Source organism: Lipotes vexillifer, unplaced genomic scaffold (assembly GCF_000442215.2).
Source record: "Lipotes vexillifer unplaced genomic scaffold, Lipotes_vexillifer_v1.1 scaffold1312, whole genome shotgun sequence".
In the NCBI taxonomy this organism is placed as follows: domain Eukaryota; kingdom Metazoa; phylum Chordata; class Mammalia; order Artiodactyla; family Lipotidae; genus Lipotes; species Lipotes vexillifer.
Genome location: NW_006786207.1, coordinates 838,929 through 866,841, shown reverse-complemented (window position 1 = coordinate 866,841; position 27,913 = coordinate 838,929). Strand labels below are relative to the sequence as shown.

Genomic DNA, 27,913 nt, shown 5'->3' with positions numbered 1-27,913 from the left:
AGTGCGGGGTGGCGGTGGGGGGCCCCAGGAGCTGGGGAAGGGGAGTGCTTCATTCCCAGTGGTGCACACTGCAGACAAAGGCTGGTTCAAGTTGCCGACTAGGTGGCCCTTCAGTGACCTGGACTGGTCGTTTCAGGAAGGAACGGCAGGCAGCAGACACCAGATCACTGGAGGTTGAAGGGCTGATGGCGAGGGTGGGGTAAAACGTAGACAATGAGTATAAATGTGTCTCACAAGAAGCTTGACTATGGAGAGGAAAGAGATAGGCTGGGGGAGATGCAGGGACAAGGAAGGTTTGATTTTTGGTTTTTTTTATGATGGAAAAGACTTGACCTTATCTCTTTGCAGTGGGGGGAAAAGTCAGCACAGTAGAAGATTCAGGTGATGATTTAGGAGAGAGAGCTGATGGCTCAGGGTTTAGGAAGAGGCGAGATGAGGGGAAAAGCAGAGGCAGTGAAAAGGTTAATCTCAGACGGGAGAAGAACATCGTCCACCAAGACGGAAACTGGGGATACGGGAAAGGCAGAAGGGCTGCTGAATGGCAAAGTAGCCTGGGGCCAAGTCTGGGGACCACAGATGTGTAATGGACCGGCGTCATAGGGCAAAATGGACAGGTACTGTTGGATGAATGCAGAACTTTTTACGTGTCAATTATACCTCAAAATAAAATGGTTGGAAAAAAAAAAAGGATTATCAGCTCAGTCCAAAAGTACTTGAAATGGCCACTTTTTGCCTCAAAATTGCAACAGCAATAGCTTAAACTCAAATAGTGCTTACTGTGTTCCAGGCACTAGTTTAAGGGATTTACATGTCTTAACTCATTTATCCTTATAACCACCCTGAGAGTGAAGCACTATTATTATCCCCATTTGACAGATAAAGAAACTGAGGCACATAGCTGGTAAGGCTGGAGCTGGGGCTCAAAGCCTGCCAGTCTGGCTCCAGGCTTGGTGCTTTTAACCGTTGCACCACCTCGTCTCCCAGCAGGCTCACTGCTTCCACCTGTAGTCTCAGCCACCCTGCTTTATCTTCTTCATTGCATCGACATCCCCTAAAATGGTCTTGTTTGTCATCCGTTTGATCCCCCACCCCAACTTTCAGTGTGAGGTCCCCGCCAGCGGGAACCTTGTCTTGTTCACAGTATCGCCAGAATCGAGCCTGGCATATGCGGAAACTTGATAGACATCTGCTGAATGAAGGAAGGGAACTGAAACTAAGGAGAACCAAAGGATCAGGCAGTGGTGGCCTGATGAGATGGAAGAGCAGGTGTGCAAGTGACACAAGGTCAGTGGTGTGCTTGCTCGAATAAGCCAGATGCTCAGGTCCAGCAGATGTAACAGGTATACAGTAAATACTCCTGAATCCACTGCTCACTGTCTAGATGGCAAGAGTTTTATTTCTAAGAAGCTCTAATCTCCAAAGGGCTCCAAGCCCTTCCCCACGTTGGATTGTCTGCTGCCGTGGGAAGAGGGACGCCTCCAGGGGAACGGGTTCTCTCCCGGGAAACCCTCTCCAGGAGTCAAAGAAACTGCACAGGGCAAAGCAAGGCAAGAGGAACAGGGGCAGCGGCCCCACCTGGCTCTGAGCCCCGGGTACTGGCCAAGGGCAGCTGCTGCCAAAAGATACAAAAGATAAATCTCCCCCAGGGTAGGGAATGGTGGGAAGAATGAGGGAGGAAAGAAAGGCAGGCAGAAAAAGAAAGAGAGAGGCAGCACACACAATGAAAGTGAGGACCTTCATTAAAAGCACTCCCGAAACCCAGAAGGGAAAGGGCTGACAAGACATCAAAGAAGATAGCAAAGCCTCCGCACTTTCCAATCCCTCCGGAGTAAACAAGTTTCTTCTGCGTAACAAACGGCCTGCCTGGGGCAGCTCCACTGGAAAGATAAACACTGCATTAAATGAAAGCTCCCTAATGTGGAAGCAAGATTCTTGTTAAAAGGAAAAGAAAACCTGCCAACCAACAGTTCCACTGTGGAGCTTCAAGGTGCCCTATTACAGAGAAAAATCCTAATGGAGTCAATAAATTCTTCTGGGTGAAGAATTTACGGCAAAAAGGAACGCGTTCCTAGCAGTTTATAGACCAGTATGGAAGCAAGTGGGGCTGTAAAAGGGAAGTGACTATGGGGCTTGATAAGAAAACATTTCCCATCTCAGATCTGTAGAATTCTGAGCACTGATACTCAAAGTAGGTTTCACTTCACGGCAATGGCACTACGCCGCATTCAGAGGGCACCTGATTAATCATTTAACGTGGATCTGTCATAAAATCATGGGACTTCAGAGATCTTCTTGTCCACTGCCCCCACTGCACAGATGGGGTCACGTAGTTGAGACTCTGAACTGGAGAACTGGCTAATAGCTAATGTGTATTTAGAGTGTATTACATGCTGGGCATGATGCTGATTTACATGCATTATCTCCCAACACCTAGCAGATAAGAACAATCCAGGCAAACTATAAAGTTTGCTGAGGATCACCCAGCTGAGAAGTGGTAGAGTTAGGATTCAAGCCCAGCTGTTCAGGTGCCAGAACCCAAACTCTCAGCTGCTTCTCTAGTCTGCTGGTCCAACACTCTCTCCATCATGCCACACTGCCTTCTCATTTCTGTGATGGTTAATTTTCTGTGCCAATTTGGCTGGGCCGTGGTGCCCAGATATTTGACCAAACATTATTCTAGATATCGCGGTGAAGGTATTTTTCGCATGAGAGTAAACATTTAAATCAGTAGGCTCTGAGTAAAGCATATTACCCTCCATGATGTAGGTGAGCTTCAACCAAACAGTTGAAGGTCTTAACGGAACAAAGACTGACCTCTCTGTAAGAAGAGGGAATTGTGCCAGCAGACCACCTTTAGATTTGAACTGCAACTCTTTCCTGGATTTCCAGCCTGGAGCCTACCCTGCAGATTTTGGACTGGCCACACCTCCACAATCACATGAGCCAATTCCTTAAAATGGTGTGTGTGTGTGTGTGTGTGGTGTGTGTGTGTGTGTGTGTGTGTGTGTGTCTCTCTCTCTCTCTCTCTCTCTCTCTCTCTCTCTCTCTCTCTCTCTCTCTCTCTCTCTCTCCCTGGAAAATACAATTTACATCACTCCACAGGCCAGATTCTCCCTTACATTGTGTGTGTGTTTGTCTCTCTCTCTCTCTCTCTCTCTCTCTCTCTCTCTCTCTCTCTCTCTCTCTCTCTCTCTCCCTGGAAAATACAATTTACATCACTCCACAGGCCAGATTCTCCCTTACATGAGTTGGGGAGAGCCCCTACCACTCCCTTTACTCTGCAGAGATGCCAATACGATATATGGAGAGCATATCCAACCCGTGTTTGACCTCCTTAAAGAGATACACTCAGTGTTTTGACATCTTAAACTCTGAAGCAACTACGCTGGGCCTGACAGACTTCCCTAAAATGAACCGAGATGTTTCTACATGTAGAACATCAGTTACATTCTTCTTAGGGAGAATGGTATACAGAAGGTGCCAAATAGCTGAAATCTCACGTATATTACTGTAATTTGAAAAAATTATCACCAAACAGGTTATAAAAGGAGAGGTGCATGTAGCTGATGGGCCCATTATCTCGACGCTGACCACCTGTTAGTCAGAAGAGAGTAGCCACGTTGGTGTCTATCTGCAGCCTCAGCCACCATCACTCATCACCATCAGTACTCTCTTCAGCCCTCCAGTCTCACCTTCTAGGCTATATCACCTCAATTCTACCTACTCCCCCCAACCAAGGTCATCGTTCTTCATCAAGGGGACTGTTTAGAAGTCACTCCCTGCTGAAATTTCTACTCACTCTCCATGCTCATTTTGGCACAGAGTAAGCACTGAATAAATGCTGTTGACAATGACTAAAATGACACACATCCCTTGCCACAATCACTGACCATGTTTACCAGTTTATTCAACAAGTATTTATTATGCCAGGAACAGTCCCTACCCTCCCAGAGCTTGCACTCTACTGAAGACAGGAGGACACGATGTATCTGGTAGACAGTGGGCTAAATGCTAATGTTAACATCATCAGCCAGGAGTGAAAAGAACATAGGAACCTGGAGGAAAAAAGTGTTTAAATTTTCGGGAAGGGGAGAGGAAGAGAATGGGACAGTGGAAGCTGGAAGGCAGGCTTCCCAGAAGACAGGATAGTGAAGGATAAGTAGAATGGCTGCGTGGGGTAAATGCAGGAACCACTGGCAGATGGAACAGCATTGACAACAGCTGGAGGGTACACGATACACTCAGGGTGCTAGGGGAGGAGTGGGAGAAGACAAGATGGAGAAAAGGATAGGAAGGGATCCCTACTGGAATCTCTACTCACCCCCAGAGAGAATCCTGCCTAGTATCACAGGAAATCATATCAACCCACCCCCACCCAGAAGACCCCTGCAGGGTCTAGAAGGGGAAGGAAGGAGTAGCTCCCACTGCAGGAGCGAAAGAAGACCTACCCCTCACAATAGTCTATATGAAATGCTATCCAGCTCTTCTCTCCAAAAGGCCAAACCATACCATCCTGACCTCTTTAGCAAATGGCTGAGAAGTTAGTTCTGATTAGGTGCTCGGAGGCTAGATCAAGCTCCACAGACAGGAGTTCCGTGATAAGAACACAGTTCAAACACTCAACCTCTAGGTAACCTCCCTATGTCCAACTCCTTTCACTCCAGGAATAAATGGCTTCACCAGAGACAATGCCCTTTACTTTTTGATTAGAATTTCTTTGTATATGTGCATCCTGGCTGCTAGTGGTACCGTGGGTTTGAAAGCCTCTGAGGCTTAGCTATGATTCTCCACCAACAAGGGAGCAGGGCATTACCAAAGAACAGTTAATAACGTAAAGGTATCAATCTTTTCCAGCTAGCAGCTCTGAGGGCAAATCCTCCAGTTCAGAAGGGAGCAGATCAGCTTCTGTTCTCTGAGCAACATGGCCAGCTATAGGTCTGGTATAATGAAAAGTACATCTTTCTCCCACTATCGCCACCTGGTTCCTTTTTGCAGAATGAACCACAGTTACCAGTGTCTTGTGTATCATTCTGGAGCTGTTCTATGCAGAGTAGGCATATATATGGTTTCATGTGTATATGTATATATACATATATATACACACACACCTTCACTTACATGTATACATTTTTCTACAGTATAATTGGTAGCGTATGATATCCACAGTTCTACACCTTTTCTTTTTTAAATTCAACAAAATATCTTGGAGGTGACTTTCTGTCAGTTCATAGAGTACAACAACTCTGTGTAATATCCCATTATTTGCAACCATAATTTATTTTAAAGTCCCCTCTTGCTATTTCCGATTTTTTGCTTTTATAACAAATTCTTTGCTTATGTAACTTTATGTATGCATTACTTCATACATGTATGGGTTTACCCTTAACATGAATTCTTTGAAGGGAATTTGAGGGTAACTTGGGGGTCAAAGCATGTGAATTTTCAAAATTAATGATTTCCACATTTTTCTCCATAGGGATTCTACCTTTATCACACACTATGACAACATGTGTGTCTGGGTTTATTTCTGAGCTTTCTGTTCTGATCCATTCACGCACTTATTCATGCATCAGCACAGTTTTACCTATTATGGCTTTATAATATGTTTTTGTACCTGGAAAGCCACTCCTCTGTCATCACTCATCTCTTCCAGGATTTTTTCTATTCTTGTTTTTTCCCATATTTTAAAATAATAATAGCTAACATGTATTTGGTGTTTACCATGTGCCAAGCACCAGACTCAGCATTTGAAATGTATCTGCTCATCTAATCAACACAAAAATTCTATGAGGTAGGCACTACTGTTATTTCTATTTTTTCTAAAAGAGGAAACTAAGGCACAGGGAGGTTATGGAACTTGCCCAAAATCACACAGCCAGTAACCACTGCAGCTAGAATGTAAACCAAGAGTCTCTACTCTTCACCACTTTGCGATAATGCCTTTTTCAGTGTGAGATTTCTTCTATTTTCTAACTTCTTGAAGTGAATGTTTAATTAATTTGATTTTCATGATTGATCATCTATTAATGTAAATAATTAAGCCTTTGATTTTCCTCTGAGCACTCTTGTATCTGTATCCCATAAGTTTTGAATATGATAGCGTACCAAGGTGCCTACTTCGCTGTTAAAAATTTGTATTGTAATGTTAAATTTATAGATTAATGTAAGGAGAATTAACATTTTTATGATGTTGAGATTTCCCAACAAAGAACTTTCCAATTGTTTATGATTTTCTTCATATATTTTTATTATGATTATTCATAGGCATTTTATCTTTTTAAATTGTTATTTTAGTGGATATTTTCTTCCACTATGGCTTCCAACTGGTTATTGTTGGAACAGAAAACCATAGTTATCCATATGTATTTATTGGACCTCACCTCTTTAACTAAATTCTTTTATTTCTAATAGCTTTCAGTTTATTTTCATGGGTTTTCCACATAAAAATGTATAAACCATATTAACTTTTTGCCTAATACTCATACTTTTCCCCCCACGTTTACTGTTAGATTATAGAGATGATAAAAGACACCTTTGTCTTATTCCTGACTTTTAATGAGACTTGAAGATTGGAGATATTGGAATAATGTCCACACTGAGGGTTCATAAAACTACAGAATTTAGAAATAGGAAAAAAAAAACCTACTTAGATAACTATAATTATCTTCTTTCTAATTTGTTTTATGAAGGTGCTTTTGTATGGTAATTTTCTTTGGGATCTGACTTGGTAGCATAAACAACTCTACTTTAAAATGTGTTTCCTGATATCCAGTTTAAATGCTTCTTTGTTTGATAGTTTAAATATGTTTAATTTTCTGTTATAAAAGTAACACACGTTCCTTAAAGAAAATTTGGAATATAGAGAGAAACGGAGAAAATCAAATGTTTTTTAAGTGAACTGATTGCCTGCACGCACGAACACACACACACACACACACACACACACACACACACACACACACACACACACACACACACACACACGCCCCCAAGAGGACTCTCGGAGTTAAGGACTTGGTCCTGGTAAGATGGAGGAGGGGAGACAACTGAATTTGAATGTGGAGGAAATTGTTTTCAGAAGAAATTTATTTTTCAGAGTCCAAAAATCTAGCCAGGATAAGCTGATCCTTAGGACTGTTCACTGGGCTGAAATATCCCAAAGAAATCTTTGATTCTCTGACCAATTCTCTCAATCTTTTTGCCTGTCTTCTCCCCACCTCTCCGGAGGAAGTCACCCAGCCGGCGAAATAGCCCCACATTCTGAATCTGTGAACCAGGAGGAAACAGGCTTCTTTTGGGGATTGGCTCAAGATTAAAACCAGACCGCTCCCCACCTGAACATCCCCATTCCTGGGCCACCGTTCACTTCCACCGCCCCACGCTGTGTGTCTACCTGCCTGTTCATCCACACCAAAGCAGTGACCTACCTGGGTCCCCTGAGCTGTTGCTGTTCCTCTCACTCTCCCCATCTTCCTGGCCGTCGGCATTCTGCTGCGTGTGCTGTAGGCTCAGCTTGTGGCAGACCTCGAAGGCCTGCCCCACCGTCCGGACGATTCGCATAGCTTGGCTCTGGGAAGGAGAAAGGAAAGGGGAGAAGGGAGGATGTGGAGACCCTCTATAAGGACACAAGGAGGGCCGAGGTAGGAGAGGATGTGCAAGAGGCATGCAGACAGAAACCCATGAAGCCGGCAAAGGAAAGAGATGGAAAAACCTAATGTTGTTTGGATGTGCACATACTCACAAAGAAGAATGCAAAGACATTTTCCCTTCCTGAAATACTCCAGAAAAAAGAAAATGTCACCACAGTTCTGAAACCATCAGTCAACAGAATGGACAGATAGCAAACATCCCAATTCTGGACTTAGCCCAATTCCACCTCCCAAGTCTGTCAAAAGTGGTTGATATGCTTCAGAATTCTTTGCCAACCATTATCAAATGTTCCATGGGTTCATCACACTAACAGTAACTCAGCCATGTTTTTTTTTTTTTTTTCTGCTGGAAGCGGTGGGTTTCCCTGGTGTTCCTGCAGACCAAGGGTTGAGAAGCCATGGTCTAAACAGCAGAACCAGCTGAGGCCTAGAGTCCAAGTTCCCTGGAACACGACTGGCAGCCAACGGTATCTAAGGCGAGCTTCCCAGCCTTGCTCTAAAGATGTCTCTCACTGGGTGCATTCTTTGGTTACTTCCTTTCTTTCTTTTTTTTTCTTTTCTTTCTTTCTTTTTTCTTGCTATTTAACCTCTTCCTCTAACTGCCCAAGCACTGAGCTTAACCCTAGCTCCCAGTATTCCACTATTAGGACAGCAGAAGACAGGACAAAAGAGCCTGTTCCTGGAAGGAGTCTCAAGTGGCCCACATAGGCCATGAGGAAAAACCACATGCAAGGTTTTCAGGTCATGGTCTTCTAACTGGATAACGGATTATAATTTGCTAATCGGTCTGTTTTCACATTCTTTCAAAGACTTACTGAATGACTTCAGTGAGAGCTATGAAGAGTTTAAGAGCTCAGGCTGGGAAAGCTTAGGTCACTACTCCTTTTACACCAGTGGTCCCCAAACACTCTGCCACCATAGACTGCACTGCATTTAACTGTGGCTGTCACTCCATGCCTTGAGTCTAAGATCAATCACATCTTGGATGATCTGACGTCAGGTCAGTTGTGACTACCTAATGACACCATCAGTTCACCCCACACATTAAAAAAACCCCAAGGTAATGTCAGCAGTCAAGTAGAGCTACTCATCAGCAAACCGATGCAATTATAGACAAACGCAGAGTCCAATGTTTTGATAAGCCTGTAAGGCCTTGTTGAGGATAAACGTATGATTCATTTACACTATTCATAATATTGAAATTAGCTCATATTTCTCTATTACTATCTTCATGAATCCCTAAGGGCCTTGGATCCCATGTATGGAACTACTGCTCTAATTCACTCTCTGCTAGGTGTAGGTCCCCAAGTCGCTACCCTTACTATTTCCTCAAGCCTGGCATTACTTCCGTGTTCTCCCTTTTCATTTCAGGCTGCTGTATTCACGTTAAGATAAAAAGGCATCTTGGCCAATCGCCATCACAGGCCTACTTCAGATCTCAGTCCACTTCTACTCCTCCTGACGCTCCTCAAACCACTTCCTAGAAGTGACCGCCTTAGCGCACAAACCTCTCTTCGCCTATGATGCAAACTCCAGGGATGTTCTTAACTGATCTCTCACCTGGAACATCCTGACGTGTCTGGATGATGAGATCTTTAAGTGAGGCAGGAAGAGATGAGTAACTTCTGTGGGATCCCCCATCACCCAGTGATGGATCAGAGCCTCTGTCCCATACATCCAACCTTAACTTCCTCCTGTTTACCGAAGGGCAGGCTTAGGCCCCTTCTCACACTACAAGTGTGTACTATCTAAGAGATAACCGCTCTGTCTGCACTGGAAGTTGAGGAACAGCAGGCACTGGTCTTAAGCAAGAAGCCCCCACCTTTCTCACTCCCAAAATATATTTAAAAAGTGTCATTTATGGGCTTCCCTGGTGGCGCAGTGGTTGAGAGTCCGCCTGCCGATGCAGGGGACATGGGTTCGTGCCCCGGTCCTGGAAGGTCCCACATGCTGTGGAGCGGCTGGGCCCGTGAGCCATGGCTGCTGAGCCTGCGCTCCGCAACGGGAGAGGCCACAACGGTGAGAGGCCCACGTACCGCAAAAACAAAACAAAACAAAAAAAAAGTGTCACTTAGAGGGCACAGTCCCTAACCACTCCAGGCCAAGCACATCTTTCACATCTCCTTTGGCAATCAAGCTGTGCTCTGAGAAGGAGGCTGAGCCAGGAAGCTCAACCCTCAGGTGAAAAAGAAGATTCTGTTCCACTCAAGAGTGTTCTTCCCCCAGGCCTCCTTAGATCTGTTGTTACTTATTCTCTTTACGAGAATAAGAGCAGACTGCCTGTGGTTAATCTTTTACAGCAAAGCTTACTACCAGTTTACCAAACCTTAGAGATGTTATAGTCTACCTACCAAATATAGCCAGTGTCCATTACACAGAGCCTTTCCCCTTTCCCTTCTTCTGATTTTCGGAAATTTTGCTCTCTTATACATCTTTACAAGAGGCAGAAAAGGACAAATTTGGGAGGTCTAGAACTAAAATATGGTAAGTCTAAATGATAGGTAGAGATTCCATATTTAATTCCATTACTTCCTTATCTTCCATAAATTAACCCAGATAAATCATACTGCATAAGTATCTGCAAAGGCTGAGTTAGTCTTTTCCCAATTGTATTATTACCTGAGTACAGACCCAGTTTCCCTCTTAAAAATATATACTCACGGGCTTTCCTGGTGACGCAGTGGTTGAGAGTCTGCCTGCCAATTCAGGGGACACGGGTTCGAGCCCTGGTCTGGGAAGATCCCACATGCCGCGGAGCAACTAAGCCCGTGAGCCACAACTACTGAGCCTGCGCGTCTGGAGCCTGTGCTCCGCAATGGGAGAGGCCGTGACAGTGAGAGGCCCGCGCACCGCCATGAAGAGGGGCCCCCGCTCTCCGCAACTGGAGAAAGCCCTCACACAGAAACGAAGACCCAACACAGCCAAAAATAAAAATAAATTTATAAAAAATATATACTCACACAGAAAATTCCAAATTTACTACCACATGCGTTGCTACAAAATCTCAGGTTCTCCTAAGGAGGACATGTTACAAATCCCCCCAACTCTGTAAGTCACAGATACCTCCCTTAACTAACTTTTAAGATAATATTAAAAAATGAAAGGGACTCAAGTGTCCCTGAGTCTAAGGAATTAACAGGGGAAAGGACAGGATCTCTAAACTTCTCTTTGGAAGGAAACACTCCGATTGAAGTATGAGGATATAGCTGGTGGGAAATGACTTTTCAGAGGACCTGCATTTCTCATGCATCACACACTGACAGTGGATGATGGGATACACTCAGGACTGAGCATCTGCAGAACCTGGAACCCAGCTCAAATCTCTATTCTGCCACCTTCATCTAGGACAAATGTAAGACACACACCCACCGGTTTCAACCAACTATTTACAAGCCCAAAACGGTCGTAAGGAAGTGGCTGGTCTTAATGCTTAATATTTGTACTCTCCGTGTGTCATTTTCACATTTTAGTACATTTACTAGGACAAGCAATTGACCCTCACCGCTATCTGATTCCCCTGAAAAAGGAGAAAATGCAGACTTAGGGTTCACTGGTCCTGACTTCCCTATGTTAGAAATGACTCCCACCTCTCTGGTCTCCCATTTCCTTCCTAGCCCCCTCTACCAGAGCTGCTCTGCAGAACATCTCTGTAACTTCAATGGAAAAGTGAATCACTGATGTTTATAGCCTCTCCTCAGCCACACAGAGGAATAAATATATGGCTAACATATATGAGAGCACCTCCCACAGTACTTGGCATGTACCAAGTGCTCAAGAAATGTTTCATTCTGAATATGGAATTCACTGTACCAAAGGGGAATTAAGACATAAAACAAACAGTAGTTCAGGAAAGGCTAGGCTTACTTTATCAATAATAGAAATGTGAAGACATGAAGGGAACTGTCTCTTATGTAGGTATGTTAACATCAAAAGGGCTAAAGCCATCACCTCTCTGTCCCCATAGCAACAGAGAGGAACTGGGCCAAATCATCTTTGGTCTGAGCTTGTTGTAAAGGTTTCTGCTGTGAGGAAACTGTTGAGTAAGAGTTCTAGATTGGCACATTCAGTGCTAAATGATTTAATTTCGATTTATCCTTCACTCCTGTTTAATGTGAAGGCTGTATTTCCATTCACAGTAAAAGGACACAGTAACGTGTTTTATGAAGAGCCCTCCTCACTTCAAAACATAATCAAGCTACCCTATCTGCTTTACAGAATGATTATATACATGTAAAAGAACAGCCCTTCCCACTCACCACTCTAGCAGTTAGAAGAGGCTGGGTGGCTCCTAATTCTCTCACAAATGGCTATGTGAATTCAGAGGGCCCTTGACCTTTTAGGCTCCCCTTCCTTGACCAGTAAAAAGTCTACTTTTAGAAGATTCTATATAAGGACCTTGTTGGAGAATATTACTTGAAGGTGGCTAGGAGGGCCAGCCTGCACCTGGCAGGGGCTGTCCCTCCCCTCACTGGTGCCAGGTTCTCCCTGCATCGTCATGCTGGCCTCTGCCTGCCAGGTCTATCCCACGTGGTAACTGGGCCTTCCGGCCTTCTAAGCAAGAACAGTGATTCTGCCTGCACCTCAGAATGCAGGAATCACACATGCTGGAACTTATTTTAATAAACCATAACTAACTCAAGAGGGAGAAGCTTTAAGAAGAACCCATTCCATCGGGCCCCATGGGTCATCACGAAGCAGGTGCTCATACCTCCTGATCTTTGCAAATCAAACTGGGGCTTTAAAGTTGTGAAGATAGCCAGGTATGAAGCAGAGCAAATAATTAGCATGTTGGGAAGGCGGCCCTTTCCAGCTCCGGGATATGGGCATTCTCTGGAATTTACTAGGTTTTTTATTTTTATTTTTTATCTATCTATCTATCTATCTATCTATCTATCTATCTATCTATCTATCTACCTACCTATCTATCTATCTATTTACTTATTTATGGCTGCGTTGGGTCTTCGTTGCCGCGTGCGGGCTTTCTCCAGTTGCGGCGAGTGGGGGAGTCATCAGATAAGTAAGGAAAGTGAACAGAAAAAGCTCAAAATGCAAGGTGTACATGATGATGGAGAAGGTGACGATGACAATGACCGAGAATGAAGAGAAGATTGGGGGCACAGTTCTTACAAGTAAGTGTTTTGCTTAGTCTACTTAGCCTTTCCTAGTGTAAACTTAGCTTTCTACTCCAGTGTGCATCCCCCTCCTCCGCCACCCTGTATCTCCTGGGAACTTGAGATTTATCTGCCAAGTGCTTCTGCATTCTAAGGAACTACAGCCCAGTAAGTCAGTTCTAGGACAACTCACAAGTTTACAATTCTTTTCATCTACCACAGCAAGAGAGTACAGTGCCCCTCTCTTGACCTTAACCAGCACAGAATCTCAACAAAAATAGAGCTGAAGGTCACATTTCTTTAATGTGTTTTATGAACCTTAGTAAAAGATTTAAGCTTATATCTACCAAATGATCTCAATCTATAGAATCTGCAATGCTGAAGCAAGAAAATATATCTGGAATTCTACACAGAGGAAGATCCAACAAACTAAGCCTCTGAAATGGGAGATGGATTAGGTTTCTGTCTAACAGGTTCTTTAATGGCCTTGATCATATAATTTGATCAAGGCAATGCCTTGGACACTAGAATATTGCTACTATGCGGAAAGTTTAGTTTCAAAGTGGGTATGACTTTCAGCATTGACAGGAGATAGTGGACCTTACAGTTTCCAATGGAATGCTGGGTTTTCACTTGTACTCTTGCTAGTTCATGAACCACAGTACCATAGAGAAAAGAAGGTCGAGTTATAACCTTAATACTGTCAGTAACCAGCTAGGTGACCATGGGCAAGTTAATTCACTTTTCCAGGTACTGATTTCCTCTCCATTAACAGAGAGGTTTGGACTAGATCAGTTCTGAAACTTTCGATTTCTGTATTTTTGACTTCCCAGCCCAACCCCACCTCAACATTTAAGATATAAAAAAAGAGGTTGCTTCCCTAAATTTAGGACCTATCTCTCCTCCATTTCTTGAGCTTGGCCAGGAAAGTGACTTATTCTTTAGCATATGACTGACATCATCATTCAAAATCCATCGCAAGCTCTTAAGGGCAGCTAAACTTCTCCACTGTGGCCCCTAATCTGATGGTGACAGCATTATGGAGGAAATGATTTCTCCTAACCCAAACCAACTGAGCTGTGACTGCAGGCAGAACAATTTCATGAAGATAATGGGGGAGATTCCTGTGGCTCCTGTTAATCACCAACACTTCATGATGCACTGATGTGCTAATAAGTACAGTCATACTTAATCAGGGCAGACAGCCACATCCTCCTGGGGCTGGGAGAAAATGACAGGAGCGGGTCAGCTACTCCACTGGAGAGGTCAAGAGACCACACAGAGGCTTCACAGGAGTCAAAAGGCCTTGCAAACGAATACTGTCATTATATCCCCTAAGGAGGAGAAACAGGAAAGCCATGTTATCAGGAAATGTCTCCAATGTTCTGGGCAAGGAAAAGACCCTCTCCTACCCTTCCTTTCTGGCACTAGTCTGAAGAGTGCTGGGACCTCCCCACCACAACCCTGGTGATCCTTCCCAGTCACACAAAACTTGTTTCCTGAAGACCATCTCACTCCACATATAAAAAACAGCATCCCCGAGATGCCTTTCATCTTATTTAGTGGCTAGAGAAACTCAAATCCAGAGAGACTCATGTATCTCTTATGAACTTTGTGTAACAGAGTTAAGTGGCCAAAGCTCTGGACTAGGAAGCAGGAAGCTAGGTTTTTATCTCAGTGGCAATGTTGACTCACTGTGTGACCAATGGTAACTTACATCCCTGGGCCCTTTCTTTCTCCCACTGTAAAATAGAGTCAATATTGACCAAACAAAGATACTAAGAGAAAAAAAGGAAAATCTATGTCAAAGAGACTTGGGCCGTTCAGAGTTAAGGAGCTCTTCATACCCCAGTAACAATTACAGTAGAATCTGGTTACAAGTAGGTCTTGGAGAACAAAGCTACTCCTCAGTTATGCAACTTCCTGATGAAGATAATATAATGCAGTGGTTAAAAAGATGAGCTCCAGAGTCAGACTTTCTGGGTTCATTTCTGACTCCACCACTCATTATGAATTATGTCGCTTAAGTCTCCATTTTCCCATCCATAAGATGAAGAGAATGACGGTCCTTATACCTCAGAGGGCTGCTGAGGGAATGAAGTAAGATAATTCATATAAAGAGTCTAGAACAGTCATGAGCACATAGCAAGTAACCAAAACTGATTGGGTATCATTTGACTTAATATAAGGCTAAAACTTGGAAAATCTAGACTAACAGATGAATAGCTGGTAGTATGTTATCTTCCTGCAATATTCTGCTATCTAACTTCTGATGAAAGCCCAACTGAAAAAAATCAGCTCAAGATTAAAGTTCCCAAGATGAGAACCACATTGGCTATATAGGTGACTAAAGGAAGATCCATAGGTATAGAATAACAACTGTGCTGGGAGCGAGGTACAGGGAGGTCCTCTACCAGGCAAGCTGAGACACCTGACCCATGTTCTCTCCCAACAGAAGAGACAATCCTGTTCCCCCATGGTGAACTGTAAGGTAAGGATGACCCACATGAGAAGCCTGTCATGGGAAATGTGCCATGAGTACCCACTCGGGACGTGATGTGACATGAACAGCAATAACCAAGCCTTGACCTAGCAAGGAGCTCATACAAGGTTTTTCTATGCTATAATCAACACGAGGGCTCTGGAGAACACCCAGGTCCGCTGGCTTCCAGTCAAGAGACCACCATACTGACCTCCAGCAACCCAGAAACATCCCTGCAAGACACTTATACTCAGAGTATTTAGTCCTTTCCCCCTCGCCTCTTAAGTATTCCTATCATGTGCCAATTAAAACTCCTTCCCAAGCTAACTATTACCTCTCCAAACCAGAAGGGCTTTACAAGAAAGTAAATCACCAGATCTGGAGACTAACCAGGATAAGCATGCAAAACCTCGCAGACGTGTTCCCCACCCCTCCCCAACTGTGCTTCCTTTGCTGAACGATTAATTAATTCACTTCTCTTTCCTGGCTTGGAAGCTAGCCCTTCCACCTATAGTTCAGCGGCCATGGGGCTCACAGCCCAGGCTGTCTGGAAACAATTCCTTCAGTTGCATGGCTACAGGCCAGCAAAGGGCCTGAGAACCAGTTACAGTCTCAGTAGGTGAGGGTAAAAGGGATATAGAAAGTAAAAGAGCCAGAGATCAGGATTAGCTCTGAGAGCTATGAAACATGGAAAACACTGATATGATAGGGAACCAGATGACTACTCCTTTGTCATTGGGTAATAAAAACTTAATTCTGTCCTTCGCTTCAAGATCAAAGTTCCAATGGGCATTGTTCTTAGACTCAGGTTTTGGCGGAAGAACTGGACGACCCCACTGAGTTTGCATTGCCACACTAGATCGGATGGCAAAGCAAATATAACCATCGCCTTTACCTAGGTTTCCTGCTCAAAATCCTTTTGTTCTGCATGTCTCCCTGATTCTAGCCAATGCCTATTCATGGGACCTTGGGCAAGTCACTTAATCTCTCTGAGCCTCAATTTAAATGTACTTATCCGTAAAATTGGGCATGAAAATTACCTGTCTTAACTTCATGTAGGTTTCTGCAAGGATCAAGTAAGATTAAATATTAAAGCACTTTGTAAATTAAAATGTGCCATTTGTAACTTTAATAAATTCCAAGGTCCACAGGGTCCAGTCTCTGGACAAAACTAAAGTCAGATGTAAAGTAGAACACTCAAAATGAATTAAAGGGAATCCTAGTCTTCAGTTGTATCTGTCAAAGACCATTACAGACGATCCAATTCATAAGTCTCAGGAACACTTTGTATTTCCTTTCCTCTCCTCCCTAGATCCACTACACCTCAAAGCCACACAAGTGCTTTTCACTCTTCCAAGCCCTGAATTCTCATCTCCAGCCCCTCTGGTTTTTCTTTCTCTCCCTTTCCTTCCTACTCTTTCTATCAGTTCTGTAATATGCAGCTCAACTTCACCCCACTTTCACTTTTTTCCTCTCAACTGTACTATCATCTAAAAGTGAAATCGGGCAACTTGCCCCTTTTTCCTTCTACCTTTCCAGTTCTAGCTCTTTCCATCCAATTCCATGAATTGCATTAAAAAGCTTGGGAATAGGTGGGTAAGGGCACAAATCTCCTTAGAGGAAGAGGCTAAATCAGCAAAGTATAATTCTCTTTATGGAGCTAGGGTGGGGAACAGGACACATATAATAGTAAATCTTGACCCTGTCACGTTTTCATTCTTATTATCCCCACTTGGCAAGGTACCTACAAATCTATTAAAGATGTCTTACGGCGTAAGATGCATTAAGATATCACATAGCATCAAAGAAGGGACAAGCAGGAGAGAATTTCGAAGGAGTCCTCATAGAAAGCCAGGGTTAGTGGTTTATGTCTAGAATGGTTGGGACCTTACCATTGCACACCTGTAAGGGACCTTTCAGACACAAATAGTGCTTTCCAAAGTCACCTCTATAGTAAAGTAGTTCCCAGGATATTAACACTTATACATGGAAAAAATATGATTCCACGGCCAATTCAGTTTGAGAAATGCTGCGTTAAAGGGATTTCTCTGACTTTAGGACTTCCCAGCACATTTAAGTTGAATAATTTTAACATGAAACATTTTGGATGGCAAGTGTTTTACAGGATACATTTTAAGAAATGCTGGTTTTGACTCTCCTCCTCATTTTACAGACAAGGAAACTGAGACCCATGGGGGATACTGACCCTCATTAACATCATTCAGAGTTCCGGGGCAGAAGAGGGGCTAGAGCCCACGTCTCCAAACCCCAGTTTTGTGTGTTAGACTCCTGGAGGAATGACAGAGAGGAAGCATGCCTCTACAGAACTGCAGAAGTTGCATTTACTCAAGCATCAAGGTTACTATACATTAAGGATGGTTGCAAAATTATCATCCAGGACAAGCAACATCACAAAATCTAACTAGATCCCACATGGCATGTTTGTAGGCCGCTGAACAGTGTACAGAATTATGACGAAGGGTCACCTTAGCTAGCGGCAATCTTCTTTTCTACCGCACATCAAGGTGAGCACCACTCCTGGAGCTGTCTGCCTGCTCCTGTTGCACAGCCCTTAACCAATGGTCAAGATCTCTCCAGTTGTCCGCATAAAACTATGTACAAAGTTCAAATGAAACTAAAAGAGAATTGCATTATACAGAAGCAATAACAGACTAGTGAGAGAGTTCCCCTATGTCTTGCACTAAAATAGCCACCTCCAAATCTTGCCTATCAACAGGGAGATGGGTCAATGTTAGGGGCAATCTGGTTCCATCAGAGGAAAATAGGAGACGACAGCCCCTTTACCTTCTTCTTGGATTTAAAGACGTTACACCTGAAGATATTGCTGGCACCATCTCGAGCGATATAGCTGAAGATCTTCAAGTCTTGGGAATCGTGAGAGACGTAGAAGATCCTACAGGAAGAACAACAGAAAAATGCACTGAAAATGGCATTAGGTTCAAATCTCCAATGAGGAAACCTCTGTGTAAGGACACTCTACAGACAGAGCTCACTCAAGTCAAGTCCTTAGAGAAAGCTTTCTTCCTATGAAAGCCACAATGCAGGAGGCACTTTCCATGGGCTCCACAAACACTGACATTCCAGTGAGTGACCTCCAGATGTGAAAGGGTGGACACAGGTAGGACATGGACCCCACGCTATCACTAGTAAATCTGTCCTGGCAACTTGTACGTTAGACGGAAAAAAGCAATCCCATCCTTATCAGAGCAATAAATCTGCATCTAAGCCAGGGAAATGTGGGGAGCTTTCCTAATACCTGTTCACAGTTACCTCCAAATGAGGAGACTTAGGGAACCAGCAATGCTAACCACATTGGGAGACACTCTGTTTCATTATTGTAAGTCCCTCGGTGATAGTGACTTCACTTTCTGTCCCACTCCATCAAGTCCACAGCTTCCATGTATTCATTCCATCAGTCAACCAATCCCCTTGAGTGCACACCGTGGGCCAGGCACTATCCCAGCAGCCAGAGGAACAAGCAACAGAACATATAAAGCCCCTGAACTCATGGAGCTCATGTTCAGGAGATATCAATAAACAAATAGAAAATGAGTGCCATGAAGAAAAATAAGGGACAGAACATGACAGAGCTGCTATTTTAGACAGGGTGGTTAGCAGGAAGGCCTCAAAGAGAGGCAAAGACCTAATGATGTGAGGGTGCCAGTCACTGGACTACGTGGGCAAAAAGCAGTGCAGAAAGTGGGAACAGCAAGTTTCAAAGCCAGGTGGTGTTTATAAGACGCTCTAAGCATTCAAGGAATGGCCAGAAGGTCAGCGTGGCTCAAGTCAAAGGAGTATGGTCAGTGACAGGATCAGAGAAGCAATCAAAGGCCAGAACACAGGAGACCTTGAAGGTCAGGGGTTGTACTCCAAGTGAGACAAGAAGCCATTAGAGGCTTCTGAGCAGAGGATTGACTTCCTGATGCTTTAGACTAAAGAATCCCTCTGGCTGCTGTGGGTGGGCGGTGGGGGTAGAGGCAGAGGAAAGGCCAGGAAAAGGGGAAAATTATAAGCAGGGCCCTAATGGCTGACTCTTAGGTGGCCCTAGGACAGGGTACCACCAGAGCCATCAAGTCTGAGTGCTGTCAACATGGGGCAGGGGAGGGGAGTATCAGGGATACTGATTTGAGCACTGAGGAGAGTGTTGCTCTTGATAAACACCCTGGGGACACATGATTTCCCCCCAGAATCTTTTCCTTAATGAAAACAAAACTTTTCCATCCCAGGATTTCACAGGCCTGGTATGTCTGAGTCAGTCTTTCTGTGCAGCACAGAGAGAACAGGATTTAGAGTCATATCCACAACGGTGCCCCTTACCATAAGGTAAGCCAGGGAACCCTCAGAGGCTCAGTTTTCTTATCTGTAAAATGGGACTTTTAATAGTAACACCTTGCAGTGTTACTGGGAAGATGAAATGAGTAAAGTGTTTTTTACTTCTCCTTACCGATATCGCCTCTAAGTAGCCTTTTTACTGAGATTCTTACCAAGGACCCCAAGAAGTCTGAGAGGGACTTTCAAAACAGAAGTGATACAGAGAGGCGAACAATCCCCAGAAGAAATCCAAGCTCACCGTGGGGACCAAAGCTTCTCTGCTGAACTCTGCTAAAAGTCATTTCAGTTCATCTCACGTGTCCACCAACTCTGAACGATGCTGAAACAGACGTTATTGTGTTTGTTTAACGTGGCTTCTAAGAAAGCTAATCTAACATTATCGGGCCCGCACCACAGAGTACCCGATCCTTCTAATGATGCCAAAGTGTCCACCTAACACGGAAGGGACAAGCCAACAACTGCACCTCAGCATCTCCTGCCTGAGCTCCAGGCCCACCCAGCCAGTCTTTCTGGACACACACCCCTGATCTTCTCTCAAGCTTCAAATTCCTCACGTTCCCCAACTAAATTAATCATCTCCCCTGTAATTCTCAGGCAAACATGGCCTTCCTTCTCCCAAGCCCTCTCTCGATGATAGGCGCCATGTCCACTCAAGCCAGAAACCTGGGCAACACCTTTGACTCCTTCCTCCCTTGTTCTCCAATATCTGTCACTCATGACCAAGTTCTCTGCAGCCCACCTCCTTGACATGGCTCTGAAATATACTTTTTCCTTCAGTTCCACAGTACTGCCTTAATCCACAGGTCCTACCGTTCACCTGGAATTTTGCAACTCACCTAGTGTCTCTCTGCTTCCTACCTCACCTACTGCCAAGCCACTCTCTATATAGCTAGCAAAGTAGTATTTTTGAAAACACAAACTACATCCTAGTATTTCCTTCTAAAAACCATTCAAAGGTTTCCTACTGCCCTCAGACCAAGTCCAAACTCCTCAGCATGGAGTATCTATGTTTCTGCTTTCATCTCTCTCCAGGAGCCTGACCTACAGAGCCCTTCAGAACCAGGTGCATACATCTGCCTGCCTTTGCAACTGCTGTGACACCTCTGGCATCCTTGAAGACTTGATTCAGAGAAGCGTTCCCTGCCCACCTTGCCCCCAAGTCTGGGTTGCTGAATGTCCCTGGGTTCACCTTTACCATAGCACGTTATCTCACACTATGATGTTTATTTTTATATTTATTTTTATTTTTTTGGAATTTAATTTTATTTATACAGCAGGTTCTTATTAGTTATCTATTTTATACATATTACTGTATATATGTCAATCCCAATCTCCCAATTCATCCCACCACCCCGCCCCTCCCCTTTCCCATGCTGGTGTCCATACGTTTGTTCTCTACATCTGTGTCACTATTTCTGCCTTGCAAACCGGTTCGTCTGTACCATTTTGCTAGATTACACATATATGCGTTAATATACGATATATGTTTTCCTCTTTCTGACTTACTTCACTCTATGACAGTCTCTAGGTCCATCCACGTCTCTACAAATGACCCAATTTCATTCCTTTTTATGGCTGAGTAATATTCCATTCTATATATGTACCAAATCTTCTTTATCCATTCATCTGTCTAGGGGCATTTAGGTTGCTTCCATAACCTGGCTATTGTAAGTAGTACTGCAATGAACACTGGGGTGCATGTGTCTTTTTGAATTATGGTTTTCTCTGGGTATATGCCCAGTAGTGGGATTGCTGGGTCATATGGTAATTCTATTTTTAGTTTTTTAAGAAACCTCCATACTGTCCTCCATAGTGGCTGGATCAATTTACATTCCCACCAACAGTGCAAGAGGGTTCCCTTTTCTCCACACCCTCTCCAGCATTTGTTATTTGTAGATTTTCTGATGATGCCCATTCTAACTGGTGTGAGGTGATACCTCATTGGCGTTTTGATGTGCATTTCTCTAATAATTAGTGATGTTGAGCAGCTTTTCAGGTGCTTCTTGGCCATCTGTATGTCTTCTTTGGAGAGATGTCTATCTAGGTTTTCTGCCCATTTTTGGACTGGGTTCTTTGTTTTTTTAATATTGAACTACAGGAGCTGTTTATATATTTTGGAGATTAATCCTTTGTCCTTTGATTCATGTGCAAATATTTTCTCCCATTCTGAGGGTTGCCTTTTAGTCTTGTTTATAGTTTCCTTTGCTGTGCAAAAGCTTTGAAGTTTCATTAGGTCCCATTTGTTTATTTTTGTTTTTATTTCCATTACTCCAAGAGATGGGTCAAAAAAGATCCTGCTGTGATTTATGTCACAGAGTGTTCTTCCTGTTTTCCTCTAAGAGTTTTATAGTGTCCGGTCTTACATTTAGGTCTTCAATCCATTTTGAGTTTATTTTTATGTATGGTGTTAGGGAATATTCTAATTTCATTCTTTTAAATTTAGCTGTCCAGAGTTCCCAGCACCCAGCACTTATTGAAGAGACTGCCTTTTCTCCATTGTATATCCTTGCCTCCTTTGTCATATATTAGTTGACCATAGTTGCATGGGTTTATCTCTGGGCTTTCTATCCTGTTCCACTGATGTATATATTTCTGTTTCTGAGCCAGCACCATACTGTCTTGATTACTGTAGCTTTGTAGTACAGTCTGAAGTCCGGGAGCGTGATTCCTCCAGCTCCGTTTTTCTTTCTCAAGATTGCTTTGACTATTCGGGGTCTTTTGTGTTTCCATACAAATTGTGAAATTTTTTGTTCTAGTTCTGTAAAAAATGCCATTGGTAGTTTGATAGGGATTGCATTGAATCTGTAGACTGCTTTGGGTAGTATAGTCATTTTCACAGTATTAATTCTTCCAATCCCAGAACATGGTATATCTCTCCATCTCTTTGTATCATCTTTGATTTCTTTCATCAGTGTCTTATAGATTTCTAAGTACAGGTCTTTTACCTCCTTAGGTAGCTTTATTCCTAGGTATTTTATTCTTTTTGTTGCAATGGTGAATGGGATTATTTCCTTAATTTCGCTTTCTGATCTTTTGTTGCCAGTGTATAGGACTGCAAGAGATTTCTGTGCATTAATTTTGTATCCTGCAACTTTACCAAATTCATTGATTAGCTCTAGTAGTTTTCTGGTGGCATCTTTAGGATTATCTATGTATAGTATAATGTCAACTACAAACAGTGACCGTTTTAATTCTTCTTTTCCAATTTGTATTCCTTTTATTTCTTTCTCTTCTCTGACTGCCATGGCTAGGACTTCCAAAACTATGTTAAATAACAGTGGCAAGAGTGGACACCCTTGTCTTGTTCCTGATCTTAGAGGAAATGCTTTCAGTTTTTCACCATGGAGAGTGATGTTTGCTGTGGGTTTGTCATATATAGCCTTTATGATGTTGAGGTAGCTTCCCTCTATGCCCACTTTCTGGAGAGTATTTTTTTTTATCATAAATGGGTGTTGAATTTTTTCAAAAGCTTTTTCTGTATCTATTGGGATGATCATATGGTTTTTATTTTTCAATTTGTTAATATGGGGTATCACATTGATTGATTTGCATATAGTGAAGAATCCTTGCATCCCTGGGATAAATCCCACTTGATCATGGTGTATGATCCTTTTAATGTGTTGTTGGATTCTGTTTGCTAGTATTTTGTTGAGGATCTTTGCATCTATATTCATCATTGATATTGGTCTGTAATTTTCTTTTTTGTAGTATCTTTGTCTGGTTTTGGTATCAGGGTAATGGTGGCCTCATAGAATGAGTTTGGGAGTGTTCCTTCCTCTGCAAGTTTTTGGGAGAGTTTGAGAAGGATGGGTGTTAGCTCTTCTCTAAATGTTTGAAAGAATTCACCTGTGAAGCCATCTGGTCCTGGACTTTTGTTTGTTGGAAGATTTTTAATCACGCTTTCAACTTCATTACTTGTGATTGGTCTGTTCATGTTTTCTGATTCTTCCTGGTTCAGTCTTGTAAGGTTATACCTTTTCAAGAATTTGTCCATTTCTTCCAGGTTGTCCATGTTAGTGGCACACAGCTGCTTGTAGAAGTCTCTAATGATGCTTTCTATTTCTGCAGTGTCCACTGTAACGTCTCCTTTTTCATTTCTTATTTTATTGATTTGAGTCCTCTCCCTCTTTTTCTTGATGAGTCTGGCTAAAGGCTTATGAATTTTATCTTCTCAAAGAACCAGCTTTTAGTTTTATTGATCTTTGCTACTGTTTTCTTTGTTTCTATTTCATTTATTTCTGCTCTGATCTTTATGAATTCTTTCCTTCTACTAACTTTGGGTTTTGTTTGTTCTTCTTTCTCTAGTTCCTTTAGGTGTAAGGTTAGATTGTTTATTTTAGATTTCTCTTGTTTTTTGAGGTAGGATTGTATTGCTATAAACTTCCCTCTTAGAACTGCTTTTACTGCATCCCATAGGTTTTGGATCATCATGTTTTCATTATCAATTGTGTCTAGGTATTTTTTGACTTCCTCTTTGATTTCTTCAGTGATCTCTTGGTTATTTAGTAACATATTGTTTAGCCTCCACGTGTTTGTGTTTCCTACATTTTTTTTCCCGTAATTGATTTCTAATCTCATAGTGTTGTGGGTGGAAATGATGCTTGATGTGATTTCAATTTTCTTAAATTTACTGATGCTTGATTTGTGAGCCAAGAAGTTATCTATCCTGGATAATGTTCCATGTACACTTGAGAAGAAAGTGCAATCTGCTGTTTTCAGATGGAATGTCCTATAAATATCAGCTAAATCCATCTGGTCTATTGTGTCATTTTTTTTTTTTTTTTTTTTTTTTTTTTTTGGTGGTACCCAGGCCTCTCACTGTTGTGGCCTCTCCCGTTGTGGAGCACAGGCTCCGGACGCGCAGGCTCAGCGGCCATGGCTCACGGGCCCAGCCGCTCCGTGGCATGTGGGATCTTCCTGGACTGGGGCATGAACCTGTGTCCCCTGCATTAGCAGGCAGACTCTCAACCACTGTGCCACAAGGGAAGCCCCTATTGTGCCATTTGAAGCTTGTGTTTCCTTATTAATTTTCTGTCTGGATGATCTGTCCATTGGTGTAAGTGAAGTGTTAAAGTCCCCCACTGTTATTGTATTACTGCCGATTTCCTCTTTTATAGCTGTTAGCATTTGCCTTATGTATTGAGATGCTCCTACGTTGGGTGCATATACATTTATAATTGTTATATCTTCTTCTTGGATTGATCCCTTGATCATTATGTAGTGTCCTTTCTTGTCTCTTATAACATTCTTTATTTTAAAGTCTATTTTATCTGATATGAGTATTGCTACTCCAGCTTTCTTTTCATTTCCATTTGCATGGAATATCTTTTTCCATCCCCTCACTTTCAGTCTGTATGTGTCCCTAGGTCTGAAGTGGGTCTCTTGTAGACAGCATATAGATGGATCTTGTTTTTGTATCCTATCAGCGAGCTTTTGTCTTTTGGTTGGAGCATTTAATCCATTCACATTTAAGGTAGTTATCGATATGTATGTTCCTATGACCAGTTTCTTCATTGTTTTGGGTTTGTTTTTGTAGGTCCTTTTCTTGTCTTGTGTTTCCCACTTAGAGAAGTTCCTTTATCATTTGTTGTAGAGCTGGTTTGGTGGTGCTTTTGCTTATCTGTAAAGCTTTTGACTTCTCCGTCAAATCTGAATGTGATCCTTGCCGGGTAGAGTAATCTTGGTTGTAGGTAGTAATCTTGGTTGTAGGTTCTTCCCTCTCATCGCTTTAAATATATTGTGTCACTCCTTTCTGGCTTGTAGAGTTTCTGATGAGAAATCAGCTGTTAACCTTATGGGAGTTCCTTAAGGGAACTTTTAATAATTGCTTTTAATAATTTTTCTTTGTCCTTAATTTTTGTCAGTTTGATTACTATATGTCTTGGCATGTTTCTCCTTGTGTTTCTCCTTGTGTTTATTCTGTCTGGGACTCTCTGCGCTTCCTGTACTTGGGTTGCTACTTCCTTTCCCGTGTTAGGGAAGTTTTCGAGTATAATCTCGTCAAATATTTTCTCAGGTCCTTTCTCTCTTCTCCTTCTGGGACCCCTATAATGTGAAAGTTGGTGCATTTTATTTTGTCCCAGAGGTCTCTTAGGCTGTCTTCATCTCTTTTCATTCTTTTTCCTTTATTCTGTTCCATGGCAGTGAATTCCACCATTCTGTCTTCCAGGTCACTTCTCCGTTCTTCTGCCTCAGTTATGCTGTTATTGATTCCTTCTAGTGTATTTTTCATTTCAATTATTGTACTGTTCATCTCTGTTTGTTTGCTCTTTAGTTCTTCTAGGTGTTTGTCCTTTAGTTCTTCTAGGTCTTTGTTAAACATTTCTTGCATCGTCTCGATCCTTCCCTCCATTCTTTTTCCAAGGTCCTAGATCATCTTCACTACCAGTATTCTGATTTTTTTTTTCTGGAAGGTTGCCTATCTCCACTTCATATAATTGTTTTTCTGGGGTTTTATCTTGTTCCTTCATGTGGTACATAGCCCTCTGCTTTTTTATTTTGTCTTTCTTTCTGTGAATGTGGTTTTCGTTCCACAGGCTGCAGGACTGTAGTTCTTCTTGCTTCTGCTGTCTGCCCTCTGGTGGATGAGGCTATCTAAGAGGCTTGTGCAAGCTTCCTGATGGGAGGGACTGGTGTTGGGTAGAGCTGGGTGTTGCTCTGGTGGGCAGAGCTCAGTAAAACTTTAATCCACTTGTCAGCTGATGTGTGGGACTGAGTTCCCTCCCTGTTGATTTTTTGGCCTGAGGTGACCCAGCACTGGAGGCTACAGGCTCTTTGGGGTTAAGGGGTTAAGGGTGGACTCCGGGAGGGCTCACACTAAGGAGTGCTTCCCAGAACTTCTGCTGCCAGTGTCCTTGTCCCCACGGTGAGCCACAGCCACCCCCCACCTCTGCAGGAGACCCTCCACCACTAGCAGGTATGTCTGGTTCAGTCTCCCATGGGGTCACGGCTCCTTCCCCCTGGGTCCTCATGCACACACTACTTTATGTGTGTCCTCCAAGAGTGGAGTCTCTGTTTCCCCCAATCCTGTCGAAGTCCTGCAATCAAATCCTGCTAGCCTTCAAAATATGATTCTCTGGGAATTCCTCCTCCCGTTGCCAGACCCCCAGGTTGGGAATCCTGACATGTGTCTCAGAACCTTCACTCCAGTGGGTGGACTTCTGTGTTATAAGTGTTCTCCAGCTTGTGAGTCACCCACCCAGCGGTTATGGGATTTGATTTTATTGTGGTTGCGACCCTCCTACCGTCTCACTGCAGCTTCTCCTTTGTCTTTGGATGTGGGGTATCTTTTTTAGTGACTTCCAGTGTCTTTCTGTCGATGACTGTTCAGCAGTTAGTTGTGATTCTGATGCTCTCGAAAGAGGGAGTGAGCGCACGCCCTTCTACTCCGCCATCTTGAACCAATACTCACTCTGATGTTTATACTGAAGCTTCTTGAAGCAACAAGGGCCACATCTTGGTATTCCAGTGCCAGCACTGTGATTGGCACACAGGAGGTTCCTAATGCCTGCTTAGGAGGGAGGGAGGCGTCCTTGCTGTCATTAATAAGCACCCATAATGTGCTCTGCCCGGCTATTCATTTCCCCCACCCCCAGACAGAAGTGAGGTCCTGTTAGTTCAGATGCATCACACATAAAACTCCTTTGATTTTTGCGTTTTTCATTTATTATTAGGTAATACCCTAAGGACTGAGAACTAGATTTAAAACCGATGGAGCAGATATGAAGGCAGACTGGCATGCCAACAAGACACAGAGACATGGAAGGCACTCAGGGATGGTAGCAAGCTAGGGTTAACTTTACCTTGGTAGACAAAGCACCTTTTTGGCAAATATGATGACAACCTGGGCATGGATGCAGCCACTCTCTTTGGACTGGAGCTCTTTGGAGACTGCTCTGTTATGTCTGGGTTCAGAAACTTAATGTGTAAGTTATTAAAAGTCAATAATCTCTAGCTAACTATAAAGTCAACTAGTTAGAGCTTAGAAAAGTATCTGCCAACACAATCAAGAAGCAGGAAGTTTTTCCATGTGACCTCATTCACCCACAAATTAATAAATCAACAAATTAAGGCCTCACGTCCAAACTTCTAGATCTAGAACTATATTCCAAGAACCCTTACTTCTTCATACCTTGGTTTTAAGAACTGTGATTGTGTGTGTGTTCGGGGTGGGGGAGGGAAGAAAGAATAATATGAGGACTCAAGAGAATAAGGAAAGATTTCCCTTTTCCCCTCCTTAATCTTTATCCTTAAGTCTAGTGCAGTTCTGATCCCACTTCCAAAAAGTATCTCAATTTTCATAACTTTCAGTATAATTA

General features: G+C 43.0%; 1 protein-coding gene across 4 annotated transcripts in view; it reads right to left on the bottom strand.

Annotated features, from left to right (window-relative positions):
* The window catches only part of NOS1AP (nitric oxide synthase 1 adaptor protein), a 314,198-nt gene that overhangs the window by 31,141 nt on the left and 255,144 nt on the right, over positions 1-27,913 (bottom strand). For all 4 annotated transcript variants that reach the window (XM_007458420.1, XM_007458419.1, XM_007458421.1 and 1 more), the window contains exons 5-6: positions 18,048-18,156; positions 7,428-7,569 (exon numbers count right to left, since the gene is read on the bottom strand). In XM_007458420.1, coding sequence (XP_007458482.1) covers positions 7,428-7,569; positions 18,048-18,156 — 251 coding nt within the window. The remainder of the gene's footprint in view (positions 1-7,427; positions 7,570-18,047; positions 18,157-27,913) is intronic.